The sequence below is a fragment of the Labeo rohita genome, chromosome 1, assembly GCF_022985175.1.
Source record: "Labeo rohita strain BAU-BD-2019 chromosome 1, IGBB_LRoh.1.0, whole genome shotgun sequence".
Classification (NCBI taxonomy): domain Eukaryota; kingdom Metazoa; phylum Chordata; class Actinopteri; order Cypriniformes; family Cyprinidae; genus Labeo; species Labeo rohita.
The window spans coordinates 44,520,406-44,534,612 of record NC_066869.1 but is presented as its reverse complement, the minus strand read 5'-3'; the positions used below and the strand labels follow the sequence as shown (position 1 = coordinate 44,534,612).

At 33.0% G+C, this 14,207-nt stretch overlaps 1 protein-coding gene across 1 annotated transcript in view; it reads left to right on the top strand.

Annotated features, from left to right (window-relative positions):
• erbb4a (erb-b2 receptor tyrosine kinase 4a) overlaps window positions 1-14,207 on the top strand; it is a 184,333-nt gene that overhangs the window by 133,263 nt on the left and 36,863 nt on the right. Inside the window, exons 4-12 of the mRNA XM_051118003.1 lie at window positions 3,576-3,710; window positions 4,165-4,230; window positions 7,307-7,425; window positions 7,649-7,790; window positions 7,933-8,046; window positions 10,591-10,717; window positions 11,108-11,181; window positions 11,832-11,922; window positions 13,795-13,994. Coding sequence (XP_050973960.1) covers window positions 3,576-3,710; window positions 4,165-4,230; window positions 7,307-7,425; window positions 7,649-7,790; window positions 7,933-8,046; window positions 10,591-10,717; window positions 11,108-11,181; window positions 11,832-11,922; window positions 13,795-13,994 — 1,068 coding nt within the window. The remainder of the gene's footprint in view (window positions 1-3,575; window positions 3,711-4,164; window positions 4,231-7,306; window positions 7,426-7,648; window positions 7,791-7,932; window positions 8,047-10,590; window positions 10,718-11,107; window positions 11,182-11,831; window positions 11,923-13,794; window positions 13,995-14,207) is intronic.

The following is a 14,207-nucleotide window of genomic DNA, read 5'->3' as shown; positions in this document are numbered from 1 at the left end:
GTTTTTGTGTCACAGAATGTAGTTTAAATGTAGTTTTGTTTTGTTTTTTTGTTGTTGTTTTTTTTACGCGAGAATGTACTTGTTTAAATATGCGGTTTGTTTATAAAGACAATAAATAAATAAATAAATGCTTTTAATAGAGCTATCAGTTTAGTGTGTTAACTTAATTAATTAGTTATAAAAAAATAATTAAAATATTTTAATGCAGTTAACATGCTGGCCCCCAGGCTGTATATCATGTTATATTTCATACAGTTAACTGCTGACAAATATGATGCAGGGCAACAACTCCATAAATGCAGTTATTCCCTAAAATTCAAGATTGCAAAAAAATGCCCCTGTATGGGTTTTGTCAGCAATATGACACGAGTGCTGATTTTGTCCCAATCTATCACAAGCTTAAATGTCATTTTATACAACAGAAGTTGATGTTATTATATTTTAAACATTATATTATGTGTTTTTGCTCGATTTAGCAGAGAACGTACTACCTTTGAAGCCATAGCAGTATTGTTTCCCGTCTCAGACCAACACAGTGGTGTTTAGTTTCTGAATGAATCCGCATTTTGAACGAATCTTGTGAATCAATGATTCAAAGGCCCATTTATAAAGAGAGCCATTTATTTAATTTCGGAATGAATTTGCCATTTGAACATACTGAATCAAATGAGTGAATGACTCATAAAGACTGGCAGAATTAGTTTCTTATTTGGAATGTCATTTATTTAAAACATAAATAAATAAATAAATAAATAAATATTAAAGACAAAACAAACAATAAAAAAAGTCATCATTTACTTTTGTGGAACATAAAATAAAGTATTTTAAAGACTGTTGGTAACAAAGCTGTTTTGGTTACCATGACTTTCATTATATGAACAAAAATACTGTGATGTTTCTCAAATTAACTTAATTAATAAATTAATGTTAGGCCATTGCAGCCTACATGTGTAATACATTTTATACTGAATCAAATAAGCTGTTTCTTTCTAAAGCTACAGTTTGTAATGTCTACTTGATACTTTCTCATTTAACACAAAACAGCTTTAAATAATCTTTTGTGGGTATTTTTACAGTCAAATGTATTTTGCGATTAGTTAGATTAATTAAGCAATACATTATGTAATTAATTAGATTAAAAAGTTTTATCGACAGCCCTAGTTTTAAGCTATAAAATTAGCAGGATGTTTTAATGGTACAAAGACCTCTTATATGCCAAAAGACTAAGGGGAAAAAAAAAAAAAGACTTTTTAATCTATAATGTATCAGTGTATAAAGATCTTTCCCTCTGCACTCGACATGAGTGGAGTCTTTTTAATTTAGCTCTCATTGTCAAACAGGAGATTCGTCCCTGTACTTTAACAGAGATCTTTCTTAGTTGAACTTTTGTTAGGTATTTCCCAGAAATTCATCAGTTTTTATTCATACACACGATACCGCTTCAGTTTGAATGAATTTTCTGAAATTTGGTTTAAAATGGAATGACCCTAGTAGTTTATTTCTGGACTTTTAACACAGACAAGGTCTTTGCGCTGAATTTGAAGGTAACTAAAACTAAAATATTAATAAGTAGTTTTGAGTATTGTGATTTACTTTTTTCACATGGTAGACCATGAAATAAGCAAAAAACCCATCAACTTAGAATGAAAAAAGGAGCCCAAGCCAAAAAGAGCCTGGAATATCGTAGAACATTGCTTAGTGTGTGTTTGTTTGGATAAGTACCAGGTCTGATTTCCTTCCAGACTCATTCATTGTGTTTGGAAAGCGCAGTACAATACGATCAGCCAAGCATGCAAGGTGTCTGATACACCTTTTCACACTCTCAGAAGGGATCCTGGCACCAGAAACACCAATATGGACCACAGGCTGATCTTGATAAAGGCTGAAGGCGTTTATGGTCATTTAAAGATAGAGGACGTCAAAATGAGATGCCAAAAACAGATTTTTATTCTTAATCATTGTAATTACACACTGAGAATGAGACGGATAAATTGAACTGTCTGGCCACTTATCTCTGCTCGTCAAGCTTGCACATGCTCATCACAGCCAGTGTGAAACTTTCTACCCAGCTAAATGAGAGACACTTTTTAAACTTTTGAGATTATAAATATACACTGCTTATGGAGAAAAGCTATACGCAATCAATGATATGCACAGACATTATTAGCATGGATGGCTTCCATTGTAATCGCTTTGCCAGCTTATGAATGGAATGGAGTACAGTATGATAAAATATGGTTGTGTTTATGCCAGTGGTATTTTAGTATTGTTTATTGTCAGTATGATGAAAATATTGTCATGGTTTTATCAGTGTTACTTTTACAATTTATTGTATCCACCTTATTCTTCAACACTGAAGTAAGCCTGTGAGCGAGACTTCCGGTTCGTTAGCCGCTAGATAATACATAGACAATACATTAATACATAGATACATAGATAATACATTAAAATAATATGGTAAGACACACCAGTTTGTAATATCAAGCAGCAAAATGAGCCGTTTTGTAGAGCTAAAAAAATAGCTGGATGTGGATAAGACCAGAAGCCAGACCCATAAAATTTACAAATGGCTGCACCCACTCTTACGGCAAAAATAAGGTGGATATAATATTATAGTATTTGTTAATATTTTGAGTTATTTTTGTATTTTTAGTTTTCATCTTAACTGTAGTGCAAAGTTTAGTAACTTTGTTATGTGTTATTTTTTTCTATTAATTTTTTGTAGATATTTTTATTAAGCTTTTATGTATTTATTTATTCATTCATTGTTTTTTTATGACACATTTTAAAAGATGTACAATAACTATTTGCATTAAAGCCCAGGGCCCGCTCAAAATCATAAGATAAGGAAATAAAAAATGTAATAAAAACAAATAAAAAATAAATAAACTACAAAATTACATAAAGAATATAAATTGAATATAAAAAGAATATAAAAAATATAAATATAAGTTGATTTTAAAAGGTTTTTTTTTTTTTTTTAACTAAGGTTTAGTAATTGTTTTACTTAAGTACTTTACTAATTTAATTTAGTAATTATATATATATATATATATATATATATATATATATATATATATATATATTTGCATATATATTTACATGTATTAATTATTTTACATTTATTTAACTCGGTTCTGTTAAATTCAGTTTTATTTTTCAGCTATATTTAAAATAAAATAATGATTTTTAATAGTTTTAGTTTTACCTAACAATATGAACACATTTTTATTTTTGTACTAATCATTTCTCAGCTTGTTTTACTGCCACTGTAAGATCCAAAAACAGACTGGAGACTTAAGTGACACTTTATGTATTTCTAAATGTTATTTATTTATTTATTTATTTATTATTATTATTTATTAATTAATTTATTATTATTATAATTTATTCTGAGGGGAAAAAAACTGTACAAGCACACTTTTCATGCAGAAAAAAAAAAAAAAAAAAAAAAAAAAAAAAAGGTTTGTGACCCCAAACAATAGTGGCTTTTATGTCTCAACACTTTTTGGAGCCACTGTGGTGATCCTTTCAGGCAATGACAAGCTTTTTACTATTTTACTATTTTATTCCAGAAATCCTGAATGGAGGCGTGTATGTGGATCAGAACAAGTTCTTGTGCCATGCTGACACCATCCACTGGAATGACATCATCAAGAACCCACGTTCTGAACTTCTGGTGGTTCCTTCCAACAACAGTGGCAACTCATGTGAGTACTTCATTAAGCTGATTTGACCAATTAAACAAAAAAAAAAGTAGTAGTATAAACACCCTGAAGATGGAGCAGGTGGCCTTTCTATTTTTCTCTTTTTTAACTTGTGGAACTGTAACAGTTAATTTTCCATTAATTTATTCTGTGAATTCTAAGCCAGGTTCTTCAAACTCAATTCAAAAACTATTACATCTGCAATCGGGAACTTTCTGTGCAGAACAAGAAAAGAAAGAAACGGCCTGTCAGTAGTACAATTCTAAGGCTGAGTGAATACATTTTACTACCAGAGGAATACAAGATGTGGTATAAATGTTACAGGCTTAGACAAATACAAATTCAAATTCACATCTAGTGTCTGAACTATTTCTAAATGATCTTTGTTGAGACAGTTCTGTTGTTATTATATGGAGCCCAAAATGTCATGGTTGATTATTCTGGCTTCTTTCCGCAGGCAGACGGTGTCACAGATCTTGTAATGGACGTTGCTGGGGTCATCAGGAAGACCAGTGCCAAAGCTGTGAGTTTGAACTCATCTGTTTATATCTACGATAAACCACAGTTTATAGTTGTCTTTTCCAGTTTTAAGAATTAAAATTTATCTGTAGTAGACAACATCATCTTAGATTTTCTTCTTAAATTTCCTTAGGATGAAATAAAATAAAAAAATATCATAAAAGGTCCATATGAATGCATTATAAATATATGTTATATTAATATTCTATATATATATAAATATATTAATATTCTCTAAAGCCAACAATGGCAAGTGTGACAAACAGACTCAAATGTAAGTACAAACAACTTCATCTGAGAACAATTAATCAAAGTATCATTATAATAATATTTCAAACCCTTTTGAATGTTACTAGTATACCATGCTTATTTGATAGTGGTGTCCAGAATTTTTTCATATCCAATTGTCTGCGGCAACAGTATATGCTTTCTGTCTCATATGTAATCAGAGTTTCATCAGAAGTAAACAAACATTTATTATTTCTTCTTTCTTTTTCCATTGTTTCTCAAAGTGGCTCTGAAGTTACGAATTTTCATTTCTGACACCATTTCTAATAAAAGGCAAAAGTCTGCTGTCTGGTTTTGTCAGTTTGAGCCTCTGGGCCGGTAGCTGTGATAATTAACTGGTAGGAGGGTTTTCAGAGTATCTCTACTGTCTGCAACCTGCCGGTGGTACAGCTCATAGTGTGGGTGGTAATTAGAGCAAAATAAAAGAGTGAAAGAAAGAAGGACAGAGAGAGACAGTGATCGTAATTTTTTCTTGAGCTCTGGGTGTCAGAGCGATGCACTTTAACTCCGTAAGACATTTGAGACTGCTCTTGACGGCATGAAGTATTTCAAGTCATGGAGTCTGCTGTCTGATGAGACAGAGTGACAAACTTTATTTTACAGTGTCTGTTTTGGTTTTGCACACTGCTTCACTTGACTAATTTAGCTGTCAGAAAGAGTGCATTTGTATACAGATTGAATACCAGTATATCACCCAAACATCTAACTGAATTATGGCATTACCTTATAGATATAGGCTAAGAATATGATGTGCATGGCCAGTACATCAGCCTCACAGTTAACTGCAAATATTTGGCTATTTGGAGATGATCAGCATCGGCCAAAATCATGCCTGCCTTGCGAAATTGTGTCAGTTCCAGTAGATTTTTTGTTTGTCTGTTTTTTTGGAAATGGATAATGCACTTTTGTTTTTTGTTTTTTTAAATTTGGAGTGAATTTTGAGCAAATGCTGCGCTGAATAACTTTTTAATTTTTATTTCCAGGAAATTATTTCTCAAATAAATGTATTTAATTATTTATTTATTTATGTATTTATTTATTTATTAAAATGAATCTATATTTTGCATGTTTAATCAAAGGTATATATATATAAGAATTTTTCTATGTACACAAAAGGCCTATTTCTCTCAAATATTGTTCACAAATCTGTCTAAATCTGTGTTAGTGAACACTTCTTCTTTGCCGAGATAATCCATCCACCTCACAGGTGTGGCATATCAAGATGCTGATTAGACAGCATGATTATTGCACAGTTGTGCCTTAGGCTGGCCACAATAAAAGGCCACTCTAAAATGTGCAGTTTTACTGTATTGGGGTGGGTCCTGGGGGTCCAAAAACCAATCAGTATCTGGTGTGACCACCATTTGCCTCATGCAGTGTGACACATCCCCTTCGCATAGAGTTGATCAGGTTGTTGATTGTGGCCAGTGGTATGTTGGTCCACTCCTTTTTAGTGGCTGTGCAAAGTTGCTAGATATTCGCAGGAACTGGAACACGCTGTTGTATACGCCGATCTAGAGCATCCCAAACATGCTCAATGGGTGACATGTCCGGTGAGCATGCTGGCCATGCAAGAACTGAGATGTTTTCAGCTTCCAGGAATTGTGTACAGATCCTTGCAACATGGGGCCGTGCATTAACATGCAGCAACGTGAAGTGATAGTCGTGGATGAATGGCACAACAATGGGCCTCAGGATCTCGTCACGGTATCTCTGTGCATTCAAAATGCCATCAATAAAATGCACCTGTGTTCGTTTTCCATAACATACGCCCATACCATAACCCCACCGGCACCATGTGCCACTCGATCCACAACGTTGACATCAGCAAACCACTCACCCACACGACGCCATACACGCTGTCTGCCATCTGCCCTCTACAGTGAAAAATGGGATTCATCCGTGAAGAGAACACCTCTCCAAAGTGCCAGATGCCATTGAATGTGAGCATTTGCCCACTCAAGTCGGTTGCGACGACGAACTGCAGTCAGGTCGAGACCCCGATGAGGATGACGAGCGTGCAGATGAGCTTCCCTGAGATGGTTTCTGACAGTTTGTGCAGAATTTCTTTGGTTATGCAAACCGATTGTTGCAGCATCTGTTCGGGTGGCTGGTCTCAGACGATCTTGGAGGTGAAGATGCTGGATGTGGAGGCCCTGGGCTGGTGTGGTTACACGTGGTCTGCGGTTGTGAGGCCGGTTGGATGTACTGCCAAATTCTCTGAAACGCCTTTGGAGACGGCTTATGGTAGAGAAATGAACATTCAATTCACGGGCAACAGCTCTGGTGTACACTCCTGCAGTCAGCATGCCATATTGCACACTCCCTCAAAACTTGCGACATCTGTGGCATTGTGCTGTGTGATAAAACTGCACATTTTAGAGTGGCCTTATTGTGGCCAGCCTAAGGCACGCCTGTGCAATAATCATGCTGTCTAATCAGCATCTTAATATGCCACACCTGTGAGGTGGATGGATTATCTCGGCAAAGGAGAAGTACTCACTAACACAAATTTAGACAGATTTGTGAACAATATTTGAGAGAAATAGGCCTTTTGTGTACATAGAAAAAGTCTTAGATCTTTGAGCTCAGCTCATTAAAAATGGGGGCAAAAACAAAAGTGATACATTTATAATTTTGGTCAGTATAGATTGATAGATAGATAGATAGATATAGGAATTGGCATTATTTTTAGAATGAAGACAAATGAAATAATGGCCCATTTATTTACTTTTTTTGGCGAGAAAATAATTTTTGTCTCTTTCTCTCCATCTATATTCATAATTATACAGTGACAAAAACAGTGTGTGCGGAGCAGTGTGATGGACGCTGTTTTGGTCCGTACGTCAGTAACTGCTGCCACCGTGAATGTGCAGGAGGCTGTTTCGGACCCAAAGACACGGATTGCTTCGTATGTCAACATCTTCCTGTATTGTTTTCTCATTCTGTATGGTTTAATAGTGTAATAAATGTAATGACAAATGCATGCTCGCTTTGTTTTTAAAGTAGTTTCGTGGTGATGTTGTACTTTAATATATATTGAAAACACTGCCAGCTCTGCAGAGGCGTCTCTCCATTATAGTTATGTTTTGTTGATCGACCACGTACTTACAAGACTGTTTTTTTATTCTCAGGCTTGTACCAACTTTAATGACAGCGGGGCCTGTGTGACACAATGTCCTCAGCCATTCGTCTACAATCCAACAACCTTCCAGCTTGAGCACAATCCCAATGCCAAGTACACCTATGGAGCTTTCTGTGTCAAGAAATGCCCACGTAAGTAAGGTTTCTTGGAGAAAAAATATGAACGATTTGGCCTGATTCCATTTCCAATTTGAGACATTATGTTTCTTCACCTCAGACTATCATTGCACAGCTGTCTCATTAATACTTTAATATTCTGCTGTCTGGAACTTAGATAACTTTGTGGTGGATCACAGCTCTTGTGTCAGAGCCTGTCCAAGCAATAAGATGGAGGTGGAGGAAAATCACATCAAGATGTGCATCCCATGCACTGACATCTGTCCAAAAGGTCAGTGATATTCACAAAGTTGTACTGTAGTTCTTGTATGGACTTTAGTGTCATGTGCACTATCATTCAGGTTTTTTAATGTTGCTGAAAGATGTTTCTTTTGCTCACCAAGGCTGCATTTATTTGATCAAAAATGCAGTAAAAACACTAATATTGTTAAATATTATTACAATTTAAAATTACTATTTTATATTTACATATATTTAAAAATGTAGTGTATTCCTGCGATGCAAAGCTGAATTTTGAGCATTGTTACTTCAGTCTTCAGTGCCACATGATCCATCATAATCATTCTAATATACTGATTTACTGATCATCTTTCAGTGTTGAATACATTTGTGCTGCTTCATATATATATTTTTTTATACAGTACATTTTTTCAAGATTATTTCTTGAATAGAAAGTTCAAAAGAACAGCAGTTATTCAAAATAGAAAACTTTTGTAACATTATATTTGTTTTACTGCTACTTCTGATCATTTTAATTCATCCTTGCTGAATAAAAGGATTGATTTAAAAAAATAAAAAAAAAGTATATAAAAACCGGCTAATGCATATTCACATTTGAGAGTAAACAAACACGATCAAAAAGCAGTTCATTATTCAGCTAAAAGGCTGGACTTTTATTCCTACATCCACCAAAGTAAGCATTATGCTTTCTCCCATTAAGTTTCCTTTCATTAGTTCAATCCCCCCTTTTTAGACTGTCTCTGAAATGAAAAGACCAGCATATTTAGTGTTTTGGATGCTGGTCATCAGCATGGTATGCTGGTCTTCTGGTGTCTCCAACAGACTCCCTTAAGCTACAACTAAAAATACCTTTCTGGTCTATCCATAGACCAGCCAAACCAGCATTAACCAGCTATGAATATTTTTTGCTAGTTTCACAGAGTCTAAAAAGCAGGGGTACTGTAAACCTATATTATATGTAAACAGTGAATTATGTGAAGACTAAACACGTTATTGGCCTGTTCTGTCAGTTGTTTTTTAATAGAGAAAAGACTGATGAGGGATGACCACAAAATAAGCATAAGTGATAACAGGCCCAGGTGCCAAACTGGGTCATATTAGTCAATCTCAATATGACTCGCATTTGATTATAATTAGGCTCACAATGAGGGGGAAATTGACTCGGTTGATGTTTGAATAACTCTTTTTTGTCAGTGAAATATGATCAAGCCGATGTTTCACCTCATTTACAAAGGAAAAATGTATGTCAACATGTCTTTGAGAATGTTAAAGAGGACATCGGATAAATTATTTATAATTTTTTTTGCATTTAGTTAGGTTTCTGGCATGTTTGCCAGCTCAGAAAAGCTGAAAAGAAAACATGCGGACATTTCGTTATGGTCTCTCTGAGTGTAAAACTGTGTCATCCAGCACGCTGCTTCAATTTGTAGCCGGTTTCTACGTAGATAGCTAGCTATTTGAATAAGACCACCTCCGAGTCATATACCAATTCCAAGGCAGCAATTCACATGTCTTGTGTCGATACCCAAGCCACTAGATGGCAAGCCTGCAACCATTAGATGAAAAAAGTGTAACGGCTAAAGCTAGCGCTTCAAGTCTGGCAGTACGTGGGAAAGGAGACCAGAGAGAGACTGGAGAGGCTGTTTTCGTTGAATGGATATCAATGAAAGAGAGGCTTCACTACGCTGAATAAACAGCTTTTTAGAGGAAACGGCTTATCATTTAATGAATCAACAGCCTATCTGCTAATCTTCAACATGCTTTACACCAAACAACATTTTGGATTGAACTATGAGTGTCGCACAACTCTGACTGAAATTCAGTGACGTCAAGGCTGTAATGTGATTGGCCAATAAGAAACGTGTGATCCAAGTTAGCTGTTACAGTTTCTCCAATAGTAAGTAAGACAGACCCTCTCATCTTCCTATAGTAAGACAATCTCTGTCGATACGCCCCGTGGAAGAGAGGGGCGGGGCAACTGTAGCTCATTATCATTTAAAGAGACATGCACCTAAACGACTTGCTGTGAGCATAGTTGTGTTGTTTTAACTAAAGTATGTTACAGACATTTCATGAAGACCCTAAAGAATCATACCAAGTTGTGGAAAATGGACTTCTGATGTCCCCTTTAAATATATGCATTTTTTTTAGAGTCTTATTAAAGGGAACTAGAAGAAGTAGTGTTATTTAAGTATTATTTATATGATATTGTAGTATTTATTAATATTTTGAATAAGTGTACTTTTAAATTTTCAGTGTTTTGTATTTTTTTCTTCACTTGTTATTCATTAGTTTTTTTTTGTTTTTTTTTTAAATGTCTATTTAGTTTTTATTTATTTTTTGTTTTAGTTTTAATACTTTAACTTGCTTTAATTAATTTGCAAGGCAACATGTTTTCATCTAATATTTATTTACTTATTTCAGTTAATGGAAATGAGTTTTAGTTTTTGGTTTTAGTTAGCAATAACAACATTGGAGAGTAGCACCTTTCAGGAGTGTTTAACCAAGTTTTTGACCTCATTTGTGTTGTATAAATGGTAAATGTTGGTTAAATTGGTTGTTTTTATGTATTCAGTGTGTGATGGTATAGGTACTGGCAGTCTTCAAATGGCTCAAACCGTAGATTCCAGCAACATTGAGAAGTTTGTCAATTGCACCAAGATCAACGGCAACCTCATCTTCCTCATCACAGGCATTAAAGGGTGAGTCCAGTCTATTTATCTATTTATGGCCTGTATAACCTACATAATCTTTTCTAAATAATTTTGTTTTTATTAAAAAAAAAAAAAATGCATTGCAAAAACAATGTAATGTAATGCATTATGCAGTATAAAAGCCTAAATAAATAAAGGTATTTTATGCATTTAGGTCTAATATTTAGGGCCAACAACCTCACAATAAAAATCTAATTTGCACAAAAATTAATCATTAGGCTCTTTGGCTTGAGGTGCGAACATGGTGTTTGATCCTAAAAGCAGCCTTAAGCAATCAAAAGCAGGTTTCTGAAACTGGTGCAGAAGTGAGCACATATGCACGTGCACACACATACATAACCCTTTTTCTGGCTTGTTTTGTGTTTTTATTTATAACAGGGACATGTTTCATGGCATTAAAGCTCTAGACCCTGATCGGTTAAATGTATTCCGCACCATCAGAGAGATCACAGGTGAGCGACAGTCACCATCCATCACATGACAGCCCATTAAACCTGTGTAGCCTTGCGTAAACCATTAACTTTCTTTATTTCTTCATACATTAACTTTTATCCTTCGAGTTGGGAAATATTCTATGTCACAAATCCTTATCTTTAGGCGGTGCGCGATATTTATTTGTTTATAAAGCCTCACAGGAATGAACTATGAGTCATGCTAAAAGCCTTTTGTCACTTTCAACTTCTTCTTATGATTGTGCCAAATAGCTAATGGAGTGAAGCAGCAAAGCAACGTTTTCAAAATGAAACTCGGAAACTGTTCTCTTGTGCGCCATTGGAGTACCCTCAGTTTAGACACATTTCACCCAATACGAGACAACAAACGGATAATTAAAACAATGTGCATATCTGAAGAAATGATGCTCGGTGGTAATGGAACTGGTTCTTTTAATTAGCGCAATCATTTCCCTTAATATACTTTCATTTCGGTGTAATGGGGTCGTTTTATACTGTCAGACAGGCAGTAAATAATATTGTACTCACTGGACCTGTGGCAATATCCTGAGCCAATGTCTGCTGTCATAGTAACAAACTTGTTTATCTGTTTCATTTTCAGGGTGTTTAAAAGCATGAATTCATTTTTTATTTGTTCCTTGTTTTCACAGGTTTCTTGAACATTCAGTCTTGGCCGGAAAACATGACAGATCTTGGCGTTTTCTCCAACCTTGCCACCATTGGAGGTCGCTCCCTTTATAGGTAAATTATCACAAAATACTAATTACAAGTCATTATCATCACCTGCAGCTGTGTACATACAAGCATTTGTGTATATATATATATATATATATATATATACTACTTTACATTTCACTGAGATAATTAATAATAATAATAATAATAATAATAATAATACTAATAATAATACTAATAATAATACTAATAATAATAATAATAATTATTATTATTATTAATTGTTGTAATCATTTAAATTAATTTAATTTGATATTATTATTTTTAACATTTAATTTATTACATTTGATATTATTATTATTATTATTATTATTATTATTATTATTATTATTATTATTATTATTATTATTATACTATTATTGTTACTACTGTTTTAATTATTTAACCAAATTTGATAGTATTAAAGATAACAACAATACAAAATAATAAGAATAAAAATAACAAGGTATAAAGTAAAAATAGTCAAGTAATATATATTAGTAGTAGTAGTAGTAGTAGTAGCAATTGTTGTTGCTATAATTGTTGATGTTGCATGTGTATATTTTGTAATTAAATTTGATGATATTATTATTATTATTATTATTATTATTATTATTATCATCAAATTAAATTGTTCAATTATTATTACTACTACTATTTCAATTATTTAAATAAATACAATTGTAATAATAATAATAGTAATAATAATAATAATAATAATAATAATAATAATAATAATAATAATAATAATAAATTAAAATACATTAAAATAATAAAACTATCAAAACTATCAAAAAATATCAAAAAGTATTGAATAAATTTAATGAAATGTTAGATTTTTTTATAATATTTTGTAATTCATTTTGATATTATTATTATTATTATTATTATTGCTATAATTGTTGATGTTGTGTATGTATGTTGTTGTTGTATGTGTTTGATATTAAATTTTATATTATTATTATTATTGTTGTTAAATCAGTTTAATGAATTACATGTGGTATTATTATTATTATTATTATTATTATTATTATTGCTATAATTGTTGATGTTGTATGTGTATGCTTTGTTATTATTAGATTTGCTATTATTATTATTATTATTATTATTATTATTAAATAATTTAATTAATTACATTTATTATTATTATTATTATTATTATTATTATTACTACTATAATTATTACTATAATTATTGTTGTTGATTTGTGTTTCATATTTTTAAATTAAATTGTGTACTATTATTATGTTGCTACTATGTTTTAATTATTTTAATTAAATTTGATAGTATTAATAAAAACATCATCAATAATAATAATAATAATAATAATAATAATAATAATAATAAATAATAATAAATAATTAAGTATTTAATATATTTAATTATTTTAGTATTTAGTATTTAATTTATATTTATTCTCAATCAAAACCCTTTGCTAAATGACTAAATAAAATGGCTATGTGCCACAGTTAAGTGGCTGAAATATAGGTAGATTGGTGATACCCATGAGTAAAGTCTGTTTTGCTCACAAAACGATGTCCAAAATCCACTGCTGGACTAGTTTAATGAAATCGAATAGGCCTTTGTACTTTCAGAGGGTTGGCAAGTCCCTGTTGTTGTCCCAAGAGTACTTTCTCTGTCCAGTTTTTGGGCTGAATCGACTCACAGATTTGCTCATACACTAAATGATTTAAATACTCTTTTAGTAATATATTCAGAAATGTCCTCATTAACTACTTCTAAGAATTCCCTTGTTTCACAGTGAAAAATGTTCACTCCCTGCAGATGTGGCACTTAAAATAGTTCCTGTGGCATTGTTGTCATTTATCAGAGACGTCTTCAATTATATGCTGCATTAACATGCAGCTGAATTTGCTTTCTGCGTCTTTGTTTTCTCAGCGGTATTTCTCTGCTGATCCTGAAGCAGCGCTGGATTTCTTCGCTGAAGTTCCAGTCTCTGAAAGAGATCAGCGCCGGTAACGTCTACATGACCAACAACAGCCAGCTCTGCTTCTACAACACGGTGAACTGGACCAGTCTGTTCCGCACCAGCACCCAGAGATCTCTGATCAAGAACAACAGGGACCCCAGAGAGTGTAGTGAGTCCTGTTCAATCTCAGCTCTCATCTACACCTCCATCTGTTCAGTAACTGTGATTTCCTCTAAGTAAGATGTCATGTTTGAAGCTGGAATAAAAAACTTGGCATCCTACAGTGATACATTTGCTTGAAAAGCTTCCATATCAGACTTGCGAATTTCTAAATAGACTTTAATTAGACTGAAAACTGAGGATCAGATTCTGTAATTTAGTT